This window comes from Oncorhynchus nerka, linkage group LG15 (genome assembly GCF_034236695.1).
Source record: "Oncorhynchus nerka isolate Pitt River linkage group LG15, Oner_Uvic_2.0, whole genome shotgun sequence".
NCBI lineage: Eukaryota > Metazoa > Chordata > Actinopteri > Salmoniformes > Salmonidae > Oncorhynchus > Oncorhynchus nerka.
The window spans coordinates 4,644,524-4,671,875 of record NC_088410.1 but is presented as its reverse complement, the minus strand read 5'-3'; the positions used below and the strand labels follow the sequence as shown (position 1 = coordinate 4,671,875).

General features: G+C 42.6%; 1 protein-coding gene and 2 long non-coding RNA genes across 7 annotated transcripts in view; 1 reads left to right on the top strand and 2 right to left on the bottom strand.

Moving 5' to 3' along the window:
* LOC135560375 (uncharacterized) overlaps nt 1-27,352 on the top strand; it is a 295,196-nt gene that overhangs the window by 157,977 nt on the left and 109,867 nt on the right. The gene's annotated exons all lie outside the window — the stretch shown is intronic.
* LOC135560374 (uncharacterized) overlaps nt 1-27,352 on the bottom strand; it is a 300,103-nt gene that overhangs the window by 206,809 nt on the left and 65,942 nt on the right. The gene's annotated exons all lie outside the window — the stretch shown is intronic.
* On the bottom strand, nt 553-25,631 carry LOC135560350 (zinc finger protein 135-like). The gene is made up of 2 exons (XM_065002236.1): nt 25,508-25,631; nt 553-2,607 (listed from the first exon to the last, which is right to left on the bottom strand). The coding sequence occupies exons 1-2, from the start codon at nt 25,566-25,568 to the stop codon at nt 1,442-1,444; spliced, it is 1,227 nt and encodes a 408-aa protein (XP_064858308.1). The 5' UTR covers nt 25,569-25,631; the 3' UTR covers nt 553-1,441.

Genomic DNA, 27,352 nt, shown 5'->3' with positions numbered 1-27,352 from the left:
GCTCCCAAGGACGAACCAGACTTGTGGAGGTCTACCATTTTCTTTCTGGGGTCTTGGCTGATTTTTTGGGGGATTTTCCCATTATGTCAAGCAAAGAGACACTGAGTTTGAAGGTAGGCCTTGAAATACATCCAAAGGTACACCTCCAATTGACTCAAATTATGTCAATTAGCCTATCAGAAGCTTCTAAAGATATTATGAATTATAAGTGAAATAATCTGTCTGTAAACAATTGTTGGAAAAAATACCTGTGTCATGCACACAGTAGACCTCCTAACCGACTTGCCAAAACTATAGTTTGTTAACAAGGAATTTGTGGAGTGGATGAAAAACTAGTTTTAATGACTCCAACCTAAGTGTATGTAAACTTCTGACTTCAACTGTACATACACTTATAAATACTCATACATACATATATACCAGTCAAAGTTTGGACACACCTACTCATTCAAGGATTTTTATTAATTTTTACTACTTTATACATTGTAGAATAATAGTGAAGACATCAAAACTATGAAATAACACATATGGAATCATTTAGTAGCCAAAAAGTGTTAAACAAATCCAAATATATTTTATATTTGAGATTCTTCAAAGTAACCACCCTTTGTCTTGATGACAGCTTCGCACACTCTTGGCATTCTCTCAACCAGCTTCATGAGGATGTCACCCAGAATGTATTTCAATTAACAGGTGTGCCTTGTTAAAAGTTAATTTGTGGAATTTCTTTCCTTCTTAATGCGTTTGAGCCAATCAGTTGTGTTGTGACAAGGTAGGGTGGTATACTGAAGACAGCTAAATGATAGTCCATCATTACTTTAAGATGTGATATACAGAAGATAGTCCATCATTACTTTAAGATGTGATATACAGAAGAGCTAAATGATGAGTCCATCATTACTTTAAGATGTGATATACAGAAGATAGTCCATCATTACTTTAAGATGTGATATACAGAAGAGCTAAATGATGAGTCCATCATTACTTTAAGATGTGATATACAGAAGATAGTCCATCATTACTTTAAGATGTGAAGGTCAGTGATTCCGGGAACATTTCAACAACTTAAAGAAAAAGAGAGAAGTCAGAACAATTCTCAGTCAAAAACAACAGCCAGAACAAAACCTCTGTATTCTTTTCAGGTCCTCTAACACTACACAGCCCATTCAAATAAGAAAAAGCTTGATGATGAGTTGGTTATTTGAATCAACTGTGCTCGGGCACAAACCAAACCCTCACCCAGAAAACACATCCACAAACACGATCCTTTATAATACATGCAGGAGGGAAAACACTGGAAAGTCAAGACACATTCAGAGTCTCTGGGGACTACTGACCCACCATTAATTGGGCCTTCATCTGTTCTATGACCCACTGTTCAGTCTATATCTGTCCTATGTCCTACTGTTCAGCAGCCTACATTTGTCCTCTGTCCCACTGTTCAGCCTACGTTCGTATCTTCTGTGTGTATTATCTCATGTCTTTTCATGTGTCTTAACTGGGTAAAACTCTTTCCACACTGGGAGCAGTGATGAGGCTTCTCTCCCGTGTGCGTCCTCTCATGTCTTCTCAGGTCCCCTAACCAGGCAAAACTCTTTTCACATTGGGAGCAGTGGTATGGCTTCTCCCCTGTGTGTATTCTCTCATGCTGGTTCAGTTGTCCTTTCAGCTTAAAACTCTTTCCACACTGGGAGCAGTGATGAGGCTTATTTCCTGTGTGTGTCCTCTCATGTCTTTTCAGGCTCGCTAACAAGAAAAAACTCTTTCCACACTGGGAGCAGTGGAAATGCTTCTCTAGCTTCTCCCCTGTGTGTATTCTCGCATGCACTTTCAGGTATTCTTTAAGGTTAAAACTCTTTCCACACTGGGGGCAGTGATGAGTCTTATTTCCTGTGTGTGTCCTCTCATGTCTTTTCAGGCTTGCTAACAAGGAAAAACTCTTTACACACTGGGAGCATTGGAAAGGTTTATCGCCTGTGTGTGTCCTCTCATGTCTTTTCAGGCACCCTGATGAGGAAAATCTCTTTACACAAAGGGAGCAGGGGTAAGGCTTCTCCCTTGTATGCAGTATCTTATGCTCTTTCAGACTTCCTAACTGGGTAAATCTCTTTCCACACTGGGAGCAGTAGTAAGGCTTTTCTCCTGTGTGTATTCTCTCGTGTATTTTCAGGCTCCCTAACTCGGTAAAACTGTTTTCACACTGGGAGCAGTGGTAAGGCTTCTCCCTTGTGTGATTTATCTCATGTATTTTCAAGCTCCCTAACACGGTAAAACTCTTTCCGCAAAGGGAGCAGTGATAAGGCTTCTCCGCTGTGTGCAAAGTCTTGTGGCCTTTCAGGTCCCACAACTGGTTAAAACCCTTTCCACAGTGGGAGCAGTGGTACGGCTTTTCTCCTGTATGTATTCTCTCATGCCGCTTCAAGTTTCCTAACTGGTTAAAACCTTTTTCACACTTGGAGCAGTGGTATGGCTTCTCTCCTGTATGTATTCTCTCATGTGTTTTCAGGTCCCCTAACTGGTTAAAACCCTTTCCACAGTGGGAGCAGTTGCGTCGTCTTGCTGGTTTGGACGTCCCTGGCTCTGGTTCCTGGGAGTCTGGTCTTTCTCCTGCCAAAGACAGAGTGTTAATTTAAATAGAGACCTGAATGAAACCTCCACAACTATCTTGCGAGGAGGTTGAATTCAAATCAGATCACTCAATATTATTATTTGACCATGCTGGTCATCTTTGATCGTTTGAACATCTTGACCATGTAGTGTTATAATCTCCACCTGGCACAGCCAGAAGAGGACTGGCCACCCCTCAGAGACTGGTTCCTCTAGGTTTCTTCCTAGGTTCCGGCCTTTCTAGGGAGTTTTTCTAGCCACCGTGCTTCTACATCTGCATTGCTTGCTGTTTGGGGTTTTAGGCTGGGTTTCTGTATAGCATTTTGTGACATCGGCTGATGTAAAAAGGGCTTTATAAATACATCTGATTGAATAACCTGAGGCCAGATTACAAAAAAAAATCTAATTTAAAAGAATCTTGGTGTAATTTGAATAAGTAGGAGTCATTTTTTACTTTTCCAAAAGCTGAAGGTTGACTGAAAATGACTTGCATTGCTACAGGAAGGACGAGAGGAATCATGGCATTGACAAACTATATTTAGTGGAGCCAAATCCTTTAGCCCATTCCAACTCTAGTGGATCTGTGGTAGTAATGAGCTGTGTAGTAGCCTGTATTCTGGTTATCTGTGGTAGTAATGAGCTGTGTAGTAGCCCTATCTGATTATCTGTGGTAGTAATGAGCTGTGTAGTAGCCCTATCTGATTATCTGTGGTAGTAATGAGCTGTGTAGTAGCCCTATCTGATTATCTGTGGTAGTAATGAGCTGTGTAGTAGCCCTATTTGATTATCTGTGGTAATAATGAGCTGTGTAGTAGCCCTATCTGATTATCTGTGGTAGTAATAAGCTGTGTAGTAGCCCTATCTGATTATCTGTGGTAGTTATGAGCTGTGTAGTAGCCATATGTGGTTATCTGTGGTAGTAATGAGCTGTGTAGTAGCCCTATTTGATTATCTGTGGTAATAATGAGCTGTGTAGTAGCCCTATCTGATTATCTGTGGTAGTAATAAGCTGTGTAGTAGCCCTATCTGATTATCTGTGGTAGTAATAAGCTGTGTAGTAGCCCTATCTGGTTATCTGTGGTAGTTATGAGCTGTGTAGTAGCCCTATGTGGTTATCTGTGGTAGTAATGAGCTGTGTAGTAGCCCTATGTGGTTATCTGTGGTAGTTATGAGCTGTGTAGCCCCATCTGATAGTAGCCTATGTTATCTGTGGTAGTAATGAGCTGTGTAGTAGCCCTAACTGGTTATCTGTGGTAGTAATGAGCTGTGTAGTAGCCCTATCTGATAGGGCCAAGGTCTATGTGGTTATCTGTGGTAGTAATGAGCTGTGTAGTAGCCCTATGTGGTTATCTGTGGTAGTAATGAGCTGTGTAGTAGCCCTATCTGATAGGGCCAAGGTCTATCTGATTATCTGTGGTAGTAATGAGCTGTGTAGTAGCCCTATCTGATTATCTGTGGTAGTAATGAGCTGTGTAGTAGCCCTATCTGTGGTAGTAATGAGCTGTGTAGTAGCCCTATCTGATTATCTGTGGTAGTAATGAGCTGTGTAGTAGCCCTATCTGTGGTAGTAATGAGCTGTGTAGTAGCCCTAACTGGTTATCTGTGGTAGTAATGAGCTGTGTAGTAGCCCTATGTGGTTATCTGTGGTAGTAGCCCTATATGGTTATCTGTGGTAGTAATGAGCTGTGTAGTAGCCCTAACTGGTTATCTGTGGTAGTAATGAGCTGTGTAGTAGCCCTATCTGTGGTAGTAATGAGCTGTGTAGTAGCCCTATGTGGTTATCTGTGGTAGTAATGAGCTGTGTAGTAGCCCTATGTGGTTATCTGTGGTAGTAATGAGCTGTGTAGTAGCCCTATGTGGTTATCTGTGGTGGTAATGAGCTGTGTAGTAGCCCTATCTGTGGTAGTAATGAGCTGTGTTATCTGGTAGTAATGAGCTGTGTAGTAGCCCTAACTGGTTATCTGTGTAGTAATGAGCTGTGTAGTAGCCCTATCTGTGGTAGTAATGAGCTGTGTAGTAGCCCTAACTGATTATCTGTGGTAGTAATGAGCTGTGTAGTAGCCCTAACTGGTTATCTGTGGTAGTTATGAGCTGTGCAGTAGCCCTATCTGTGGTAGTAATGAGCTGTGTAGTAGCCCTATGTGGTTATCTGTGGTAGTAATGAGCTGTGTAGTAGCCCTATGTGGTTATCTGTGGTAGTAATGAGCTGTGTAGTAGCCCTATGTGGTTATCTGTGGTAGTAATGAGCTGTGTAGTAGCCCTATCTGATAGTAGGGCCAAGGTCTATGTGGTTATCTGTGGTAGTAATGAGCTGTGTAGTAGCCCTAACTGGTTATCTGTGGTAGTAATGAGCTGTGTAGTAGCCCTATCTGATAGGGCCAAGGTCTATCTGATTATCTGTGGTAGTAATGAGCTGTGTAGTAGCCCTATCTGATTATCTGTGGTAGTAATGAGCTGTGTAGTAGCCCTATCTGTGGTTAATCTGTGGTAGTAATGAGCTGTGTAGTAGCCCTATCTGATTATCTGTGGTAGTAATGAGCTGTGTAGTAGCCCTATGTGGTTATCTGTGGTAGTAATGAGCTGTGTAGTAGCCCTATGTGGTTATCTGTGGTAGTAATGAGCTGTGTAGTAGCCCTAACTGGTTATCTGTGGTAGTAATGAGCTGTGTAGTAGCCCTATCTGATTATCTGTGGTAGTAATGAGCTGTAGTAGCCCTATCTGTGGTAGTAATGAGCTGTGTAGTAGCCCTAACTGGTTATCTGTGGTAGTAATGAGCTGTGTAGTAGCCATATGTGGTTATCTGTGGTAGTAATGAGCTGTGTAGTAGCCCTATGTGGTTATCTGTAGTAGCAATGATTATCTGTGGTAGTAATGAGCTGTGTAGTAGCCCTATCTGGTTATCTGTGGTAGTAATGAGCTGTGTAGTAGCCCTATATGGTTATCTGTGGTAGTAATGAGCTGTGTAGTAGCCTAACTGGTTATCTGTGGTAGTAATGAGCTGTGTAGTAGCCCTATCTGTGGTAGTAATGAGCTGTGTAGTAGCCCTATGGTTATCTGTGGTAGTAATGAGCTGTGTAGTAGCCCTATGTGGTTATCTGTGGTAGTAATGAGCTGTGTAGTAGCCCTATGTGGTTATCTGTGGTGGTAATGAGCTGTGTAGTAGCCCTATCTGTGGTAGTAATGAGCTGTGTAGTAGCCCTGTCTGTGGTAGTAATGAACTGTGTAGTAGCCCTAACTGGTTATCTGTGGTAGTAATGAGCTGTGTAGTAGCCCTATCTGTGGTAGTTATGAGCTGTGGTTATCTGTGGTAGTAATGAGCTGTGTAGTAGCCCTATGTGGTTATCTGTGGTAGTAATGAGCTGTGTAGTAGCCCTATCTGATTATCTGTGGTAGTAATAAGCTGTGTAGTAGCCCTATCTGGTTATCTGTGGTAGTTATGAGCTGTGTAGTAGCCATATGTGGTTATCTGTGGTAGTAATGAGCTGTGTAGTAGCCCTATGTGGTTATCTGTGGTAGTTATGAGCTGTGTAGTAGCCCTATCTGTGGTAGTAATGAGCTGTGTAGTAGCCCTATGTGGTTATCTGTGGTAGTAATGAGCTGTGTAGTAGCCCTATCTGTAGGGCCAATGTCTATCTGATTATCTGTAGTAATGAGCTGTGTAGTAGCCCTACTGATTATCTGTGGTAGTAATGAGCTGTGTAGTAGCCCTATGTGGTTATCTGTGGTAGTAATGAGCTGTGTAGTATCTGATAGGGCCCTATCTGATTATCTGTGGTAGTAATGAGCTGTGTAGTAGCCCTATCTGATTATCTGTGGTAGTAATGAGCTGTGTAGTAGCCCTATCTGATTATCTGTGGTAGTAATGAGCTGTGTAGTAGCCCTATCTGATTATCTGTGGTAGTAATGAGCTGTGTAGTAGCCCTATCTGTGATAGGGTAATGAGGCTGTGTAGTAGGTTATCTGTGGTAGTAATGAGCTGTGTAGTAGCCCTATCTGATTATCTGTGGTAGTAATGAGCTGTGTAGTAGCCCTATCTGTGGTAGTAATGAGCTGTGTAGTAGCCCTAACTGGTTATCTGTGGTAGTAATGAGCTGTGTAGTAGCCCTATGTGGTTATCTGTGGTAGTAATGAGCTGTGTAGTAGCCCTATATGGTTATCTGTGGTAGTAATGAGCTGTGTAGTAGCTATCTGTGGTAGTAATGAGCTGTGTAGTAGCCCTATCTGATTATCTGTGGTAGTAATGAGCTGTGTAGTAGCCCTATCTGTGGTTAGTAGTAATGAGCTGTAGATGTGGTTATCTGTGGTAGTAATGAGCTGTGTAGTAGCCCTATGTGGTTATCTGTGGTAGTAATGAGCTGTGTAGTAGCCCTAACTGGATTATCTGTGGTAGTAATGAGCTGTGTAGTAGCCCTATCTGATTATCTGTGGTAGTTATGAGCTGTGTAGTAGCCCTATCTGTGGTAGTAATGAGCTGTGTAGTAGCCCTATGTGGTTATCTGAGTAGTAGCCCTATGTGGTTAGCTGTGGTAGTAATGAGCTGTGTAGTAGCCCTATGTGGTTATCTGTGGTAGTAATGAGCTGTGTAGTAGCCCTATCTGATAGGGCCAAGGTCTATGTGGTTATCTGTGGTAGTAATGAGCTGTGTAGTAGCCCTATGTGGTTATCTGTGGTAGTAATGAGCTGTGTAGTAGCCCTATCTGATTATCTGTGGTAGTAATGAGCTGTGTAGTAGCCCTAACTGGTTATCTGTGGTAGTAATGAGCTGTGTAGTAGCCCTATCTGATTATCTGTGGTAGTAATGAGCTGTGTAGTAGCCCTATCTGTGGTAGTAATGAGCTGTGTAGTAGCCCTATGTGGTTATCTGTGGTAGTAATGAGCTGTGTAGTAGCCCTATGTGGTTATCTGTGGTAGTAATGAGCTGTGCTGTGTAGTAGCCCTATCTGTGGTTATCTGTGGTAGTAATGAGCTGTGTAGTAGCCTGATTATCTGTGGTAGTAATGAGCTGTGTAGTAGCCCTATCTGTGGTAGTAATGAGCTGTGTAGTAGCCCTGTCTGTGGTAGTAATGAACTGTGTAGTAGCCCTAACTGGTTATCTGTGGTAGTAATGAGCTGTGTAGTAGCCCTATCTGTGGTAGTTATGAGCTGTGTAGTAGCCCTATCTGTGGTAGTAATGAGCTGTGTAGTAGCCCTATGTGGTTATCTGTGGTAGTAATGAGCTGTGTAGTAGCCCTATCTGATTATCTGTGGTAGTAATAAGCTGTGTAGTAGCCCTATCTGATTATCTGTGGTAGTTATGAGCTGTGTAGTAGCCATATGTGGTTATCTGTGGTAGTAATGAGCTGTGTAGTAGCCCTATGTGGTTATCTGTGGTAGTTATGAGCTGTGTAGTAGCCCTATCTGTGGTAGTAATGAGCTGTTTAGTAGCCCTATGTGGTTATCTGTGGTAGTAATGAGCTGTGTAGTAGCCCTATCTGATAGGGCCAAGGTCTATCTGATTATCTGTGGTAGTAATGAGCTGTGTAGTAGCCCTATCTGATTATCTGTGGTAGTAATGAGCTGTGTAGTAGCCCTATGTGGTTATCTGTGGTAGTAATGAGCTGTGTAGTAGCCCTATCTGATAGGGCCAAGGTCTATCTGATTATCTGTGGTAGTAATGAGCTGTGTAGTAGCCCTATCTGATTATCTGTGGTAGTAATGAGCTGTGTAGTAGCCCTATCTGATTATCTGTGGTAGTAATGAGCTGTGTAGTAGCCCTATCTGATTATCTGTGGTAGTAATGAGCTGTGTAGTAGCCCTATCTGTGGTAGTAATGATCTGTGGTAGTAATGAGCTGTGTAGTAGCCCTAACTGGTTATCTGTGGTAGTAATGAGCTGTGTAGTAGCCCTATCTGATTATCTGTGGTAGTAATGAGCTGTGTAGTAGCCCTATCTGTGGTAGTAATGAGCTGTGTAGTAGCCCTAACTGGTTATCTGTGGTAGTAATGAGCTGTGTAGTAGCCCTATGTGGTTATCTGTGGTAGTAATGAGCTGTGTAGTAGCCCTATATGGTTATCTGTGGTAGTAATGAGCTGTGTAGTAGCCCTATGTGGTTATCTGGTAGTAATGAGCTGTGTAGTAGCCCTATGTGGTTATCTGTGGTAGTAATGAGCTGTGTAGTAGCCCTATGTGGTTATCTGTGGTAGTAATGAGCTGTGTAGTAGCCCTATGTGGTTATCTGTGGTGGTAATGAGCTGTGTAGTAGCCCTATCTGTGGTAGTAATGAGCTGTGTAGTAGCCCTAACTGATTATCTGTGGTAGTAATGAGCTGTGTAGTAGCCCTATGTGGTTATCTGTGGTAGTTATGAGCTGTGTAGTAGCCCTATCTGTGGTAGTAATGAGCTGTGTAGTAGCCCTATGTGGTTATCTGTGGTAGTATTGAGCTGTGTAGTAGCCCTATGTGGTTAGCTGTGGTAGTAATGAGCTGTGTAGTAGCCCTATGTGGTTATCTGTGGTAGTTATGAGCTGTGTAGTAGCCCTATCTGATAGGGCCAAGGTCTATGTGGTTATCTGTGGTAGTAATGAGCTGTGTAGTAGCCCTATGTGGTTATCTGTGGTAGTAATGAGCTGTGTAGTAGCCCTATCTGATTATCTGTGGTAGTAATGAGCTGTGTAGTAGCCCTATCTGTGGTAGTAATGATCTGTGGTAGTAATGAGCTGTGTAGTAGCCCTATCTGATTATCTGTGGTAGTAATGAGCTGTGTAGTAGCCCTATCTGTGGTAGTAATGAGCTGTGTAGTAGCCCTATGTGGTTATCTGTGGTAGTAATGAGCTGTGTAGTAGCCCTATGTGGTTATCTGTGGTAGTAATGAGCTGTGTAGTAGCCCTAACTGGTTATCTGTGGTAGTAATGAGCTGTGTAGTAGCCCTATCTGATTATCTGTGGTAGTAATGAGCTGTGTGGTAGCCCTATCTGTGGTAGTAATGAGCTGTGTAGTAGCCCTAACTGGTTATCTGTGGTAGTAATGAGCTGTGTAGTAGCCATATGTGGTTATCTGTGGTAGTAATGAGCTGTGTAGTAGCCCTATGTGGTTATCTGTGGTAGTAATGAGCTGTGTAGTAGCCCTATATGGTTATCTGTGGTAGTAATGAGCTGTGTAGTAGCCCTAACTGGTTATCTGTGGTAGTAATGAGCTGTGTAGTAGCCCTATCTGTGGTAGTAATGAGCTGTGTAGTAGCCCTATGTGGTTATCTGTGGTAGTAATGAGCTGTGTAGTAGCCCTATGTGGTTATCTGTGGTGGTAATGAGCTGTGTAGTAGCCCTATCTGTGGTAGTAATGAGCTGTGTAGTAGCCCTATCTGTGGTAGTAATGAGCTGTGTAGTAGCCCTATGTGGTTATCTGTGGTGGTAATGAGCTGTGTAGTAGCCCTATCTGTGGTAGTAATGAGCTGTGTAGTAGCCCTGTCTGTGGTAGTAATGAACTGTGTAGTAGCCCTAACTGGTTATCTGTGGTAGTAATGAGCTGTGTAGTAGCCCTATCTGTGGTAGTTATGAGCTGTGTAGTAGCCCTATCTGTGGTAGTAATGAGCTGTGTAGTAGCCCTATGTGGTTATCTGTGGTAGTAATGAGCTGTGTAGTAGCCCTATCTGATTATCTGTGGTAGTAATAAGCTGTGTAGTAGCCCTATCTGATTATCTGTGGTAGTTATGAGCTGTGTAGTAGCCATATGTGGTTATCTGTGGTAGTAATGAGCTGTGTAGTAGCCCTATGTGGTTATCTGTGGTAGTTATGAGCTGTGTAGTAGCCCTATCTGTGGTAGTAATGAGCTGTGTAGTAGCCCTATGTGGTTATCTGTGGTAGTAATGAGCTGTGTAGTAGCCCTATGTGGTTAGCTGTGGTAGTAATGAGCTGTGTAGTAGCCCTATGTGGTTATCTGTGGTAGTTATGAGCTGTGTAGTAGCCCTATCTGTGATAGTAATGAGCTGTGTAGTAGCCCTATCTGATAGGGCCAAGGTCTATGTGGTTATCTGTGGTAGTAATGAGCTGTGTAGTAGACCTATGTGGTTATCTGTGGTAGTAATGAGCTGTGTAGTAGCCCTATCTGATAGGGCCAAGGTCTATCTGATTATCTGTGGTAGTAATGAGCTGTGTAGTAGCCCTATCTGATTATCTGTGGTAGTAATGAGCTGTGTAGTAGCCCTATCTGATTATCTGTGGTAGTAATGAGCTGTGTAGTAGCCCTATCTGTGGTAGTAATGATCTGTGGTAGTAATGAGCTGTGTAGTAGCCCTATGTGGTTATCTGTGGTAGTAATGAGCTGTGTAGTAGCCCTAACTGGTTATCTGTGGTAGTAATGAGCTGTGTAGTAGCCCTATCTGATTATCTGTGGTAGTAATGAGCTGTGTAGTAGCCCTATCTGTGGTAGTAATGAGCTGTGTAGTAGCCCTAACTGGTTATCTGTGGTAGTAATGAGCTGTGTAGTAGCCCTATATGGTTATCTGTGGTAGTAATGAGCTGTGTAGTAGCCCTATCTGTGGTAGTAATGAGCTGTGTAGTAGCCCTATGTGGTTATCTGTGGTAGTAATGAGCTGTGTAGTAGCCCTATGTGGTTATCTGTGGTAGTAATGAGCTGTGTAGTAGCCCTATGTGGTTATCTGTGGTGGTAATGAGCTGTGTAGTAGCCCTATCTGTGGTAGTAATGAGCTGTGTAGTAGCCCTAACTGATTATCTGTGGTAGTAATGAGCTGTGTAGTAGCCCTATGTGGTTATCTGTGGTAGTTATGAGCTGTGTAGTAGCCCTATCTGTGGTAGTAATGAGCTGTGTAGTAGCCCTATGTGGTTATCTGTGGTAGTATTGAGCTGTGTAGTAGCCCTATGTGGTTAGCTGTGGTAGTAATGAGCTGTGTAGTAGCCCTATGTGGTTATCTGTGGTAGTTATGAGCTGTGTAGTAGCCCTATCTGATAGGGCCAAGGTCTATGTGGTTATCTGTGGTAGTAATGAGCTGTGTAGTAGCCCTATGTGGTTATCTGTGGTAGTAATGAGCTGTGTAGTAGCCCTATCTGATAGGGCCAAGGTCTATCTGATTATCTGTGGTAGTAATGAGCTGTGTAGTAGCCCTATCTGATTATCTGTGGTAGTAATGAGCTGTGTAGTAGCCCTATCTGTGGTAGTAATGATCTGTGGTAGTAATGAGCTGTGTAGTAGCCCTATCTGATTATCTGTGGTAGTAATGAGCTGTGTAGTAGCCCTATCTGTGGTAGTAATGATATGTGGTAGTAATGAGCTGTGTAGTAGCCCTATGTGGTTATCTGTGGTAGTAATGAGCTGTGTAGTAGCCCTATGTGGTTATCTGTGGTAGTAATGAGCTGTGTAGTAGCCCTAACTGGTTATCTGTGGTAGTAATGAGCTGTGTAGTAGCCCTATCTGATTATCTGTGGTAGTAATGAGCTGTGTGGTAGCCCTATCTGTGGTAGTAATGAGCTGTGTAGTAGCCCTAACTGGTTATCTGTGGTAGTAATGAGCTGTGTAGTAGCCATATGTGGTTATCTGTGGTAGTAATGAGCTGTGTAGTAGCCCTATGTGGTTATCTGTGGTAGTAATGAGCTGTGTAGTAGCCCTAACTGGTTATCTGTGGTAGTAATGAGCTGTGTAGTAGCCCTATCTGATTATCTGTGGTAGTAATGAGCTGTGTGGTAGCCCTATCTGTGGTAGTAATGAGCTGTGTAGTAGCCATATGTGGTTATCTGTGGTAGTAATGAGCTGTGTAGTAGCCCTATGTGGTTATCTGTGGTAGTAATGAGCTGTGTAGTAGCCCTATATGGTTATCTGTGGTAGTAATGAGCTGTGTGGTAGCCCTATCTGTGGTAGTAATGAGCTGTGTAGTAGCCCTATGTGGTTATCTGTGGTAGTAATGAGCTGTGTAGTAGCCCTATGTGGTTATCTGTGGTAGTAATGAGCTGTGTAGTAGCCCTATATGGTTATCTGTGGTAGTAATGAGCTGTGTAGTAGCCCTAACTGGTTATCTGTGGTAGTAATGAGCTGTGTAGTAGCCCTATGTGGTTATCTGTGGTAGTAATGAGCTGTGTAGTAGCCCTATGTGGTTATCTGTGGTGGTAATGAGCTGTGTAGTAGCCCTATCTGTGGTAGTAATGAGCTGTGTAGTAGCCCTATCTGTGGTAGTAATGAGCTGTGTAGTAGCCCTGATTATCTGTGGTTATCTGTGGTGGTAATGAGCTGTGTAGTAGCCCTATCTGTGGTAGTAATGAGCTGTGTAGTAGCCCTATCTGTGGTAGTAATGAACTGTGTAGTAGCCCTAACTGGTTATCTGTGGTAGTAATGAGCTGTGTAGTAGCCCTATCTGTGGTAGTTATGAGCTGTGTAGTAGCCCTATCTGTGGTAGTAATGAGCTGTGTAGTAGCCCTATGTGGTTATCTGTGGTAGTAATGAGCTGTGTAGTAGCCCTATCTGATTATCTGTGGTAGTAATAAGCTGTGTAGTAGCACTATCTGATTATCTGTGGTAGTTATGAGCTGTGTAGTAGCCATATGTGGTTATCTGTGGTAGTAATGAGCTGTGTAGTAGCCCTATGTGGTTATCTGTGGTTATCTGTGTAGTAGCCCTATCTGTGGTAGTAATGAGCTGTGTAGTAGCCCTATCTGGTTATCTGTGGTAGTAATGAGCTGTGTAGTAGCCCTATGTGGTTATCTGTGGTAGTAATGAGCTGTGTAGTAGCCCTATGTGGTTATCTGTGGTAGTTATGAGCTGTGTAGTAGCCCTATCTGTGGTAGTAATGAGCTGTGTAGTAGCCCTATCTGATAGGGCCAAGGTCTATGTGGTTATCTGTGGTAGTAATGAGCTGTGTAGTAGCCCTATGTGGTTATCTGTGGTAGTAATGAGCTGTGTAGTAGCCCTATCTGTGGTAGCCAAGGTTATCTGATTATCTGTGGTAGTAATGAGCTGTGTAGTAGCCCTATCTGATTATCTGTGGTAGTAATAAGCTGTGTAGTAGCCCTATCTGATTATATGTGGTAGTTATGAGCTGTGTAGTAGCCATATGTGGTTATCTGTGGTAGTAATGAGCTGTGTAGTAGCCCTATGTGGTTATCTGTGGTAGTTATGAGCTGTGTAGTAGCCCTATCTGTGGTAGTAATGAGCTGTGTAGTAGCCCTATGTGGTTATCTGTGGTAGTAATGAGCTGTGTAGTAGCCCTATGTGGTTATCTGTGGTAGTAATGAGCTGTGTAGTAGCCCTATGTGGTTATCTGTGGTAGTAATGAGCTGTGTAGTAGCCCTATCTGTGGTAGTAATGAGCTGTGTAGTAGCCCTATCTGATAGGGCCAAGGTCTATGTGGTTATCTGTGGTAGTAATGAGCTGTGTAGTAGACCTATGTGGTTATCTGTGGTAGTAATGAGCTGTGTAGTAGCCCTATCTGATAGGGCCAAGGTCTATCTGATTATCTGTGGTAGTAATGAGCTGTGTAGTAGCCTATCTGATTATCTGTGGTAGTAATGAGCTGTGTAGTAGCCCTATCTGTTATCTGTGGTAGTAATGAGCTGTGTAGTAGCCCTATCTGTGGTTATCTGTGGTAGTAATGAGCTGTGTAGTAGCCCTATGTGGTTATCTGTGGTAGTAATGAGCTGTGTAGTAGCCCTAACTGGTTATCTGTGGTAGTAATGAGCTGTGTAGTAGCCCTATCTGATTATCTGTGGTAGTAATGAGCTGTGTAGTAGCCTATGTGGTTATCTGTGGTAGTAATGAGCTGTGTAGTAGCCCTAACTGGTTATCTGTGGTAGTAATGAGCTGTGTAGTAGCCCTATATGGTTATCTGTGGTAGTAATGAGCTGTGTAGTAGCCCTATGTGGTTATCTGTGGTAGTAATGAGCTGTGTAATGGTTATCTGTGGTAGTAATGAGCTGTGTAGTAGCCCTATGTGGTTATCTGTGGTAGTAATGAGCTGTGTAGTAGCCCTATCTGGTTATCTGTGGTAGTAATGAGCTGTGTAGTAGCCTATGTGGTTATCTGTGGTAGTAATGAGCTGTGTAGTAGCCCTAACTGATTATCTGTGGTAGTAATGAGCTGTGTAGTAGCCCTATGTGGTTATCTGTGGTAGTAATGAGCTGTGTAGTAGCCCTATCTGGTTATCTGTGGTAGTAATGAGCTGTGTAGTAGCCCTATCTGTGGTAGTATGAGCTGTGTAGTAGCCCTATGTGGTTATCTGTGGTAGTAATGAGCTGTGTAGTAGCCCTATGTGGTTATCTGTGGTAGTAATGAGCTGTGTAGTAGCCCTATGTGGTTATCTGTGGTAGTAATGAGCTGTGTAGTAGCCCTATCTGTAGCCAAGGTCTATGTGGTTATCTGTGGTAGTAATGAGCTGTGTAGTAGCCCTATGTGGTTATCTGTGGTAGTAATGAGCTGTGTAGTAGCCCTATCTGGTTATCTGTGGTAGCCAAGAGCTGTGTGATTATCTGTGGTAGTAATGAGCTGTGTAGTAGCCCTATCTGATTATCTGTGGTAGTAATGAGCTGTGTAGTAGCCCTATCTGTGTAGTTATCTGTGGTAGTAATGAGCTGTGTAGTAGCCCTATGTGGTTATCTGTGGTAGTAATGAGCTGTGTAGTAGCCCTATCTGTGGTAGTAATGATGTGTAGTAGTAATGAGCTGTGTAGTAGCCCTATGTGGTTATCTGTGGTAGTAATGAGCTGTGTAGTAGCCCTATGTGGTTATCTGTGGTAGTAATGAGCTGTGTAGTAGCCCTAACTGGTTATCTGTGGTAGTAATGAGCTGTGTAGTAGCCCTATCTGATTATCTGTGGTAGTAATGAGCTGTGTAGTAGCCCTATCTGTGGTAGTAATGAGCTGTGTAGTAGCCCTAACTGGTTATCTGTGGTAGTAATGAGCTGTGTAGTAGCCCTATGTGGTTATCTGTGGTAGTAATGAGCTGTGTAGTAGCCCTATGTGGTTATCTGTGGTAGTAATGAGCTGTGTCTGGTTATCTGTGGTAGTAATGAGCTGTGTAGTAGCCCTATCTGATTATCTGTGGTAGTAATGAGCTGTGTAGTAGCCCTATCTGTGGTAGTAATGAGCTGTGTAGTAGCCCTAATGGTTATCTGTGGTAGTAATGAGCTGTGTAGTAGCCCTATGTGGTTATCTGTGGTAGTAATGAGCTGTGTAGTAGCCTATATGGTTATCTGTGGTAGTAATGAGCTGTGTAGTAGCCCTATCTGGTTATCTGTGGTAGTAATGAGCTGTGTAGTAGCCCTATCTGTGGTAGTAATGAGCTGTGTAGTAGCCCTATGTGGTTATCTGTGGTAGTAATGAGCTGTTATCTATGTGGTTATCTGTGGTAGTAATGAGCTGTGTAGTAGCCCTATGTGGTTATCTGTGGTAGTAATGAGCTGTGTAGTAGCCCTGGTTATCTGTGGTAGTAATGAGCTGTGTAGTAGCCCTAACTGGTTATCTGTGGTAGTAATGAGCTGTGTAGTAGCCCTATGTGGTTATCTGTGGTAGTTATGAGCTGTGTAGTAGCCCTATCTGTGGTAGTAAAGCTGTGTAGTAGCCCTATGTGGTTATCTGTGGTAGTAATGAGCTGTGTAGTAGCCCTATGTGGTTATCTGTGGTAGTAATGAGCTGTGTAGTAGCCCTATGTGGTTATCTGTGGTAGTAATGAGCTGTGTAGTAGCCCTATGTGGTTATCTGTGGTAGTAATGAGCTGTGTAGTAGCCCTATGTGGTTATCTGTGGTAGTAATGAGCTGTGTAGTAGCCCTATATCTGTGGTAGTAATGAGCTGTGTAGTAGCCCTATGTGGTTATCTGTGGTAGTAATGAGCTGTGTAGTAGCCCTATCTGGTTATCTGTGGTAGTAATGAGCTGTGTAGTAGCCCTATCTGATTATCTGTGGTAGTAATGAGCTGTGTAGTAGCCCTATGTGGTTATCTGTGGTAGTAATGAGCTGTGTAGTAGCCCTATCTGTGGTAGTAATATCTGTGGTAGTAATGAGCTGTGTAGTAGCCCTATCTGGTTATCTGTGGTAGTAATGAGCTGTGTAGTAGCCCTATCTGGTTATCTGTGGTAGTAATGAGCTGTGTAGTAGCCCTATGTGGTTATCTGTGGTAGTAATGAGCTGTGTAGTAGCCCTGTGGTTATCTGTGGTAGTAATGAGCTGTGTAGTAGCCCTAACTGGTTATCTGTGGTAGTAATGAGCTGTGTAGTAGCCCCTATCTGTGGTAGTAATGAGCTGTGTAGTAGCCCTACTGGTTATCTGTGGTAGTAATGAGCTGTGTAGTAGCCTATGTGGTTATCTGTGGTAGTAATGAGCTGTGTAGTAGCCCTATGTGTTATCTGTGGTAGTAATGAGCTGTGTAGTAGCCCTATCTGGTTATCTGTGGTAGTAATGAGCTGTGTAGTAGCCTGGTTATCTGTGGTAGTTATCTGTTATCTGTGGTAGTAATGAGCTGTGTAGTAGCCCTATGTGGTTATCTGTGGTAGTAATGAGCTGTGTAGTAGCCCTATGTGGTTATCTGTGGTAGTAATGAGCTGTGTAGTAGCCCTATCTGATTATCTGTAGTAATGAGCTGTGTAGTAGCTGGTTATCTGTGGTAGTAATGAGCTGTGTAGTAGCCCTATGTGGTTATCTGTGGTAGTAATGAGCTGTGTAGTAGCCCTATCTGTGGTAGTAATGAGCTGTGTAGTAGCCCTATGTGGTTATCTGTGGTAGTAATGAGCTGTGTAGTAGCCCTATGTGGTTATCTGTGGTAGTAATGAGCTGTGTAGTAGCCCTATGTGGTTATCTGTGGTAGTAATGAGCTGTGTAGTAGCCCTATGTGGTTATCTGTGGTTAGTAATGAGCTGTGTAGTAGCCCTATGTGGTTATCTGTGGTAGTAATGAGCTGTGTAGTAGCCCTATCTGATTATCTGTGGTAGTAATGAGCTGTGTAGTAGCCCTATCTGATCTGTGGTAGTAATGAGCTGTGTAGTAGCCCTATGTGGTTATCTGTGGTAGTATGAGCTGTGTAGTTATCTGTGGTAGTAATGAGCTGTGTAGTAGCCCTATGTGGTTATCTGTGGTAGTAATGAGCTGTGTAGTAGCCCTATGTGGTTATCTGTGGTAGTAATGAGCTGTGTAGTAGCCCTATGTGGTTATCTGTGGTAGTAATGAGCTGTGTAGTAGCCCTATCTGGTTATCTGTGTAGTTAATGAGCTGTGTAGTAGCCCTATCTGAGCTGTGTAGTAGCCCTATGTGGTTATCTGTGGTAGTAATGAGCTGTGTAGTAGCCCTATGTGGTTATCTGTGGTAGTAATGAGCTGTGTAGTAGCCCTATCTGTGGTAGTAATGAGCTGTGTAGTAGGTCTATCTGGTTATCTGTGGTAGTAATGAGCTGTGTAGTAGCCCTATCTGGTTATCTGTGGTAGTAATGAGCTGTGTAGTAGCCCTATCTGTGGTAGTAATGATGGTAGTAATGAGCTGTGTAGTAGCCCTATCTGTGGTAGTTATCTGTGGTAGTAATGAGCTGTGTAGTAGCCCTATGTGGTTATCTGTGGTAGTAATGAGCTGTGTAGTAGCCTATCTATGTGGTTATCTGTGGTAGTAATGAGCTGTGTAGTAGCCCTAACTGGTTATCTGTGGTAGTAATGAGCTGTGTAGTAGCCCTATCTGATTATCTGTGGTAGTAATGAGCTGTGTAGTAGCCCTATCTGTTATCTGTGGTAGTAATGAGCTGTGTAGTAGCCCTAACTGGTTATCTGTGGTAGTAATGAGCTGTGTAGTAGCCCTATGTGGTTATCTGTGGTAGTAATGAGCTGTGTAGTAGCCCTATGTGGTTATCTGTGGTAGTAATGAGCTGTGTAGTAGCCCTAACTGGTTATCTGTGGTAGTAATGAGCTGTGTAGTAGCCCTAACTGGTTATCTGTAATGAGCTGTGTAGTAGCCCTATCTGTGGTAGTAATGAGCTGTGTAGTAGCCCTATGTGGTTATCTGTGGTAGTAATGAGCTGTGTAGTAGCCCTATGTGGTTATCTGTGGTAGTAATGAGCTGTGTAGTAGCCCTATCTGTGGTAGTAATGAGCTGTGTAGTAGCCCTATGTGGTTATCTGTGGTAGTAATGAGCTGTGTAGTAGCCCTAACTGGTTATCTGTGGTAGTAATGAGCTGTGTAGTAGCCCTATGTGGTTATCTGTGGTAGTAATGAGCTGTGTAGTAGTAGTAGGTCTATGTGGTTATCTGTGGTAGTAATGAGCTGTGTAGTAGCCCTATGTGGTTATCTGTGGTAGTAATGAGCTGTGTAGTAGCCCTATCTGATAGGGCCAAGGTCTATCTGATTATCTGTGGTAGTAATGAGCTGTGTAGTAGCCCTATCTGATTATCTGTGGTAGTAATGAGCTGTGTAGTAGCCCTATCTGTGGTAATGATCTGTGGTAGTAATGAGCTGTGTAGTAGCCCTATCTGGTTATCTGTGGTAGTAATGAGCTGTGTAGTAGCCCTATGTGGTTATCTGGTAGTAATGAGCTGTGTAGTAGCCCTATGTGGTTATCTGTGGTAGTAATGAGCTGTGTAGTAGCCCTATGTGGTTATCTGTGGTAGTAATGAGCTGTGTAGTAGCCCTATCTGGTTATCTGTGGTAGTAATGAGCTGTGTAGTAGCCCTATCTGATTATCTGTGGTAGTAATGAGCTGTGTAGTAGCCCTATGTGGTTATCTGTGGTAGTAATGAGCTGTGTAGTAGCCCTAACTGGTTATCTGTGGTAGTAATGGCTGTGTAGTAGCCCTATCTGTTATCTGTGGTAGTAATGAGCTGTGTAGTAGCCCCTGGTTATCTGTGGTAGTAATGAGCTGTGTAGTAGCCTATCTGGTTATCTGTGGTAGTAAGCTGTGTATAGCCTATGTGGTTATCTGTGGTAGTAATGAGCTGTGTAGTAGCCCTATCTGTGGTAGTAATGAGCTGTAGTATGTGGTTATCTGTGGTAGTAATGAGCTGTGGTTATGGTAGTAATGAGCTGTGTAGTAGCCCTATCTGGTTATCTGTGGTAGTAATGAGCTGTGGTAGCCCTATCTGTGGTAGTTGATCTGTGGTAGTAATGAGCTGTGTAGTAGCCCTATCTGGTTATCTGTGGTAGTAATGAGCTGTGTAGTAGCCCTGTGGTTATCTGTGGTAGTAATGAGCTGTGTTATCTGGTTATCTGTGGTAGTAATGAGCTGTGTAGTAGCCCTATGTGGTTATCTGTGGTAGTAATGAGCTGTGTAGTAGCCCTATGTGGTTATCTGTGGTAGTAATGAGCTGTGTAGTAGCCCTATGTGGTTATCTGTGGTAGTAATGAGCTGTGTAGTAGCCCTAACTGGTTATCTGTGGTAGTAATGAGCTGTGTAGTAGCCCTATCTGTGGTAGTAATGATCTGTTATCTGGTAGTAATGAACTGTGTAGTAGCCCTAACTGGTTATCTGTGTAGTAATGAGCTGTGTAGTAGCCCTATCTGTGGTAGTAATGAGCTGTGTAGTAGCCCTATCTGTGGTAGTAATGAGCTGTGTAGTAGCCCTATGTGGTTATCTGTGGTAGTAATGAGCTGTGTAGTAGCCCTATCTGATTATCTGTGGTAGTAATGAGCTGTGTAGTAGCCCTATCTGATTATCTGTGGTAGTTATGAGCTGTGTGTAGCCATATGTGGTTATCTGTGGTAGTAATGAGCTGTGTAGTAGCCCTATGTGGTTATCTGTGGTAGTTATGAGCTGTGCAGTATCCCTATCTGTGGTAGTAATGAGCTGTGTAGTAGCCCTATGTGGTTATCTGTGGTAGTAATGAGCTGTGTAGTAGCCCTATGTGGTTATCTGTGGTAGTAATGAGCTGTGTAGTAGTGTGGTTATCTGTGGTAGTTATGAGCTGTGTAGTAGCCCTATCTGTGGTAGTAATGAGCTGTGTAGTAGCCCTATCTATAGGGCCAAGGTCTATGTGGTTATCTGTGGTAGTAATGAGCTGTGTAGTAGCCCTATGTGGTTATCTGTGGTAGTAATGAGCTGTGTAGTAGCCCTATCTGATAGGGCCAAGGTCTATCTGATTATCTGTGGTAGTAATGAGCTGTGTAGTAGCCCTATCTGATTATATGTGGTAGTAATGAGCTGTGTAGTAGCCCTATCTGATTATCTGTGGTAGTAATGAGCTGTGTAGTAGCCCTATCTGTGGTAGTAATGATCTGTGGTAGTAATGAGCTGTGTAGTAGCCCTATGTGGTTATCTGTAGTAATGAGCTGTGTAGTAGCCCTAACTGGTTATCTGTGGTAGTAATGAGCTGTGTAGTACCTATCTGATTATCTGTGGTAGTAATGAGCTGTGTAGTAGCCCTATCTGTGGTAGTAATGAGCTTGAAAAGTAGCCCTAACTTGGTTATCTGCTGGTAGTAATGAGCTGTGTAGTAGCCCTTTGTGGTTTGGTTAATGAGCTGTGTAGTAGTGATAATGGCTGTGTAGTAGCTTGTTCAAATCTGTGGTAGTGAGCTGTTTAGTAGCCCTATGTGGTTATCTGTGGTAGTAATGAGCTGTGTAGTAGCCCTATGTGGTTATCTGTGGTAGTAATGAGCTGTGTAGTAGCCCTATGTGGTTATCTGTGGTGGTAATGAGCTTGTAGTAGCCCTATCTGTGGTAGTAATGAGCTGTGTAGTAGCCCTAACTGATTATCTGTGGTAGTAATGAGCTGTGTAGTAGCCCTATGTGGTTATCTGTGGTAGTTATGAGCTGTGTAGTAGCCCTATCTGTGGTAGTAATGAGCTGTGTAGAAGCCCTATGTGGTTATCTGTGGTAGTATTGAGCTGTGTAGTAGCCCTATGTGGTTACTGTGGTAGTAATGAGCTGTGTAGTAGCCCTATGTGGTTATCTGTGGTAGTAATGAGCTGTGTAGTAGCCCTATCTGATAGGGCCAAGGTCTATCTGATTATCTGTGGTAGTAATGAGCTGTGTAGTAGCCCATCTGATTATCTGTGGTAGTAATGAGCAGTAGCCCTATCTGTGTTACAGTACAGTCTTGTTAGTAATGAGCTGTGTAGTAGCCCTATCTGAGTATCTGTTTTAGTAATGAGCTGTGTAGTAGCCCTATCTGTGGTAGTAATGATCTGTCCAGAGTAATGAGCTGTGTAGTAGCCCTATGTGGTTATCTGTGGTAGTAATGAGCTGTGTAGTAGCCCTATGTGGTTATCTGGTAGTAATGAGCTGTGTAGTAGCCCTAACTGGTTATCTGTGGTAGTAATGAGCTGTGGGTAGTAGCCCTATCTGATGATTATCTGTGGTAGTAATGAGCTGTGTGGTAGCCCTATCTGTGGTAGAGAGCTGAGTAGTAGCCCTAACTGGTTATCTGTGGTAGTAATGAGCTGTGTAGTAGCCTGTGGTTATCTGTGGTAGTAATGAGCTGTGTAGTAGCCCTATGTGGTTATCTGTGGTAGTAATGAGCTGTGTAGGCCCTAGATGGTTATCTGTGGTAGTAATGAGCTGTGTAGTAGCCCTAACTGGTTATCTGTGGTAGTAATGAGCTGTGTAGTAGCCCTATCTGTGGAGTAATGAGCTGTGTAGTAGCCCTATGTGGTTATCTGTGGTAGTAATGAGCTGTGTAGTAGCCCTATGTGGTTATCTGTGGTGGTAATGAGCTGTGTAGTAGCCCTATCTGTGGTTAATGAGCTGGGTAGCCCTATCTGTGGTAGTAATGAACTGTGAAGTAGCCCTAACTGGTTCTGTGGTAGTAATGAGCTGTGTAGTAGCCCTATCTGTGGTAGTTATGAGCTGTGTAGTAGCCCTATCTGGTGAGGTAATGAACTGTGTAGTAGCCCTAACTGGTTATCTGTGGTAGTAATGAGCTGTGTAGTAGCCCTATCTGATGGTAGTTATGAGCTGTGTAGTAGCCCCTATCTGTGGTAGTAATGAACTGTGTAGTAGCCCTAACTGGTTATCTGTGGTAGTAATAGAGCTGTGAGGTTATGACAGAGTAGTTATGAGCTGTGTAGTAGCCCTATCTGTGGTAGAATGAGCTGTGTAGTAGCCCTATGTGGTTATCTGTGGTAGTAATGAGCTGTGTAGTAGCCCTATCTGTGGTAGTAATGACCTGTAGTAGTTATCTGTCTAGTGTGGTTATCTGTGGTAGTAATGAGCTGTGAGTAGGATCTGATTATCTGTGGTAGTAATGAGCTGTGTAGTAGCCCTATCTGTGGTAGTAATGAGCTGTGTAGTAGCCCTATCTGGTTATCTGTGGTAGTAATGAGCTGTGTAGTAGCCCTATGAATGGTTATCTGTGGTAGTAATGAGCTGTGTAGTAGCCCTAACTGGTTATCTGTGGAGTAATGAGCTGTGTAGTAGCCCTATCTGATTATCTGTGGAGAGCTGTGTAGAGCTGTGTGGTAGCCCTAACTGGTTATCTGTGGTAGTAATGAGCTGTGTAGTAGCCATATGTGGTTATCTGTGGTAGTAATGAGCTGTGTAGTAGCCCTATATGGTTATCTGTGGTAGTAATGAGCTGTGTAGTAGCGGTAACTGGTTATCTGTGGTAGTAATGAGCTGTGTAGTAGCCCTATCTGTGGAGTAATGAGCTGTGTAGTAGCCCTATGTGGTTATCTGTGGTAGTAATGAGCTGTGTAGTAGCCCAGATGTGGTTATCTGTGAGTAGTAATGAGCTGGTAGAGCCCTAACTGGTTATCTGTGGTAGTAATGAGCTGTGTAGTAGCCCTATCTGATTGATCTGTGGTAGTAATGAGCTGTGTAGTAGCCCTAACTGGTTATCTGTGGTAGTAATGAGCTGTGTAGTAGCCATATGTGGTTATCTGTGGTAGTAATGAGCTGTGTAGTAGCCCTATAGGTTATCTGTGGTAGTAATGAGCTGTGTAGTAGCCCTAAGGGTTATCTGTGGTAGTAATGAGCTGTGTAGTAGCTTTGCTATCTGTGGTAGAAATGAAGCTGTGTAGTAGCCCTAAAGGATATCTGTGGTAGTAATGAGCTGTGTAGTAGCCCTATGTGGTTATCTGTGGTGGTAATGAGCTGTGAGTAGCCCTATCTGTGGTAGTAATGAGCTGGTAAAGCCCGATCTGTGGTAGTAATGAACTGTGTAGAGTCTAACTGGTTATCTGTGGTAGTAATGAGCTGTGTAGTAGCCCTATCTGTGGTAGTTATGAGCTGTGTAGTAGCCCTATCTGAGGTAGTAATGAGCTGTGTAGTAGATGTGGTTATCTGTGGTAGTAATGAGCTGTGTAGTAGATATCTGTGGTAGTAATGAGCTGTGTAGTAGCCCTATCTGATAGGGCCAAGGTCTGGGAATCTGATTATCTGTGGTAGTAATGAGCTGTGTAGTAGCCCTATCTGATTATCTAATAGGAAAATGAGGCCTTTGCCTTTCACTCCTCATTGAACTTTTCCATCTTGGTATTGTTTTCTCAATCTCACTTCTTGTGAGATTTGTCATGGAATATATAGGAGGCAGATAGGATATATGTGATTGACAAATAGCATAGAATCAGACTTTCCAAAATTATTTACATTTTAAAAGCTGCAACATTAGATTTTAAACACTTCATTAGAACAGTTTGAAAAATACTCGTCATAACTCTGAATTTTGTCTTAATGCTGTTATGATATTTAAATTAGTAGGTTTTTTTGTCGTTTGGTTCCAATTGGGGATTCAAAGGGGCTTGTATGCATAATTTCTGTCTTGATAATGCTTTGTTATAAAGGCTTGTTCAAATTATTCATGTGATTTTTTTATATCTTGCTATTGTTCCTTCTCTCTCTCATTATTACTTAAGGGTTCCCATGTTTTAGGTTATTCAGAAACAAGGTGTAACTTCTGATAAAGCCTAGAACCCTGTTAGATGTAGTCATTGTTTGATCATGAAATAGCGCGGATCCACGAGAAATCTAACCGGCATTAAACTGAGTGTCTTAATAGACCAAGTCGTATCACCGCCCTGTGGTGAAGGTAAGAAACAACACATCCACTCCGCTGAGCCTCGACACTGGATCAAATGGAGAGAAAATAGAACGTGTGAGCAATAAGACACCCGAGTGTCCACTATAAAAATAGACTTCAGCTATTGGCCCAGATCATCCAATGTTCAACAGAGAAAATAATCATTTCTGATTGGATATTTTGCACTCTTTTTATACAGACCCCTTGACATTTTGTTACATTACAGCCTTGTTCTAAAAAGGATTACATTTATTTTACTCCGATTTTTATTCTACACACAATACCCCACAATAACAAAGCGAAAACAGGTTTGTATACATTTTTGCAAATCTGGAACTGATTTATATGTATTCAGACCCTTTACTCAGTACTTTCAGACTCACTCTACCCCTGATATCAGGTCATTTTTGATGAAGCAGACTCATCATTACCCCGAAAGGTTGCAAGATATCAAGGTCATTTTTGTTAAGGCAGTTAACCCACTGTTTCTAGACCGCCATTGAAAATAGCATTTTGTTCTTAACTGACTAAAAACAACTTTACGCACTAAAAAGGTGCGAAAATGAACTAAACGATTTGGTATCTTTTTGATTATGGAAGATTGAATAAGCGTACGTGAAACTGTTTGCTTGGAATCATTTGAAGCTGTCGTTTCTATCTGCGCATTAGAGAACCCCCGACTCAGTTTCCTCACAGAAAACACGCGCTACCGTAAAGTGTCGTCTATCCACTTAAAAGAAAATTCAGGCAGAAACAGATGCATATGGGTGGCTTGACCGCCTTTTGCGAATTACGGCTCATTTGACCAAATCAAATGTATTTATAAAGCTCTTCTTACATCAGCTGATATCTCAAAGTGCTTTACAGAAACCCAGTATAAAACCCCAAACAGTAATCAATGCAGGTGTAGAAACACGAATCACTTGACGGCAGTCTTTAACACTGCACATTAGTTCAATAGTTAAAACAACTACAGAGTTTGTTCCACTGTTTTTAAAACAGCACTTACTGGTGTTAATCAGATCTCCAGTCTCCTCCAATGTGACAGTAATCTCCCCCTCCTTCTTCATTCCCTCTTTCACTCTTAAAGATTCTTCCTCTTCTTTCACCGTAACTTCTTCCTCTTTCAATGTAAATTCTTCCTCTTTCACTGTAACAGCCTCACCCTCTACTTCTTGTTTAACTGTGACAGCCTCCTCTTCCTCCTCCTCTTTCACGGGGGCTTCTTTCTCCTCTTCTTTAGCAGGGAGGGAGTAGCTTAGTGAACTCATGGTCGAGGATGTTAGAAAGCTAGTTAGCATTAGCCTAATGTTACATAGCTAGATAGCTAACAACGTAAATAGTAAATTAAATAGAGTAATTTGTAAATACACAGACAGTGTGTTTAAAACACTGAGGTTAATATACACAAAAATGGCCAAAAGGCTTCAATGTTATAGTTTTATGTTGGCTAGCACGCTACCGAGGTGGATGAATTGCTGTTGTCGAAAAAACATCCCGTCCACTGCAAGATGCATCACCTGAAAAACTCTCATCGCCACCTGCTGGCTGGAGTGTGTAATACAGTTGAACAAAAACAATATTCTGGAAAACAAAAAAATAATTGTTAAATAATAATGGTTAAATAACCAGTTCTGTTACTTCTTACATATATTAATTTACTCTACGCAAATGAGAGGCTGAATAGGGATTTGTACATTATGAATAAACCCTGTTAGGAATCTAATCAAATCAAATGTATTTATATAGCCCTTCGTACATCAGCTAATATCTCAAAGTGCTGTACAGAAACCCAGCCTAAAACCCGAAACAGCAAGCAATGCAGGTGTAGAAGCACAGTGGCTAGGAAAAACTCCCTAGAAAGGCCAAAACCTAGGAAGAAACCTAGAGAGGAACCAGGCTATGTGGGGTGGCCAGTCCTCTTCTGGCTGTGCCAGGTGGAGATTATAACAGAATATGGCCAAGATGTTCAAATGTTCATAAATGACCAGCATGGTCCAATAATAATAAGGCAGAACAGTTGAAACTGGAGCAGCAGCACGGCCAGATGGACTGGGGACAGCAAGGAGTCATCATGTCAGGTAGTCCTGAGGCATGGTCCTAGGGCTCAGGTCCTCCGGGAGAGAGAAAGAGAGAATTAGAGAGAGCACACTTAAATTCACACAGGACACCGAATAGGACAGGAGAAGTACTCCAGATATAACAAACTGACCCTAGCCCCCCGACACATAAACCACTGCAGCATAAATACTGGAGGCTGAGACAGGAGGGGTCAGGAGACACTGTGGCCCCATCTGAGGAATCAACCCTGTTAGGAATCAACCCTGTTAGCTTAACCCTAACCTTAACCCTATAAACCCAAACCCTAGCCTAGCTAATGTTAGCCACAACAAATAGAAATTCGTAACATATCATACGAAAAGGAGTGTCTCGGCTTTACACGTAATTTCAATGAAAATTACAATTGAACCAAAGTGGAATAGACGTTGAATTGACGTCTTTGCCCAGTGGGTTGCTAGTTATAAATATCTTTGATAGTCTAGTGTCTGGCTACCAAAGCAAGCCAGCTAGCAACTAGTAAAGTAAATATGACATTAAATGGGACAACCAGCCAAATCCGAGAGAACAGCGGCAAATATACACAGAAAGCGCTGTAGCCATTTCCTGCAGTCATTTATGCTGCAATTATTTATTTATTGAAATTTATTTCAGAATTTCATTGTAAATAAAGGCTCATTCAAACATCCCGACAAAAATCTGGTGTTTCTATGTCAAACAGTTTTGTTATATTTCTTCTGTGATGTATATAGAGTGTAATAAACAAACCCAAAACGTGTCTTCTTTTTTTGTTGTT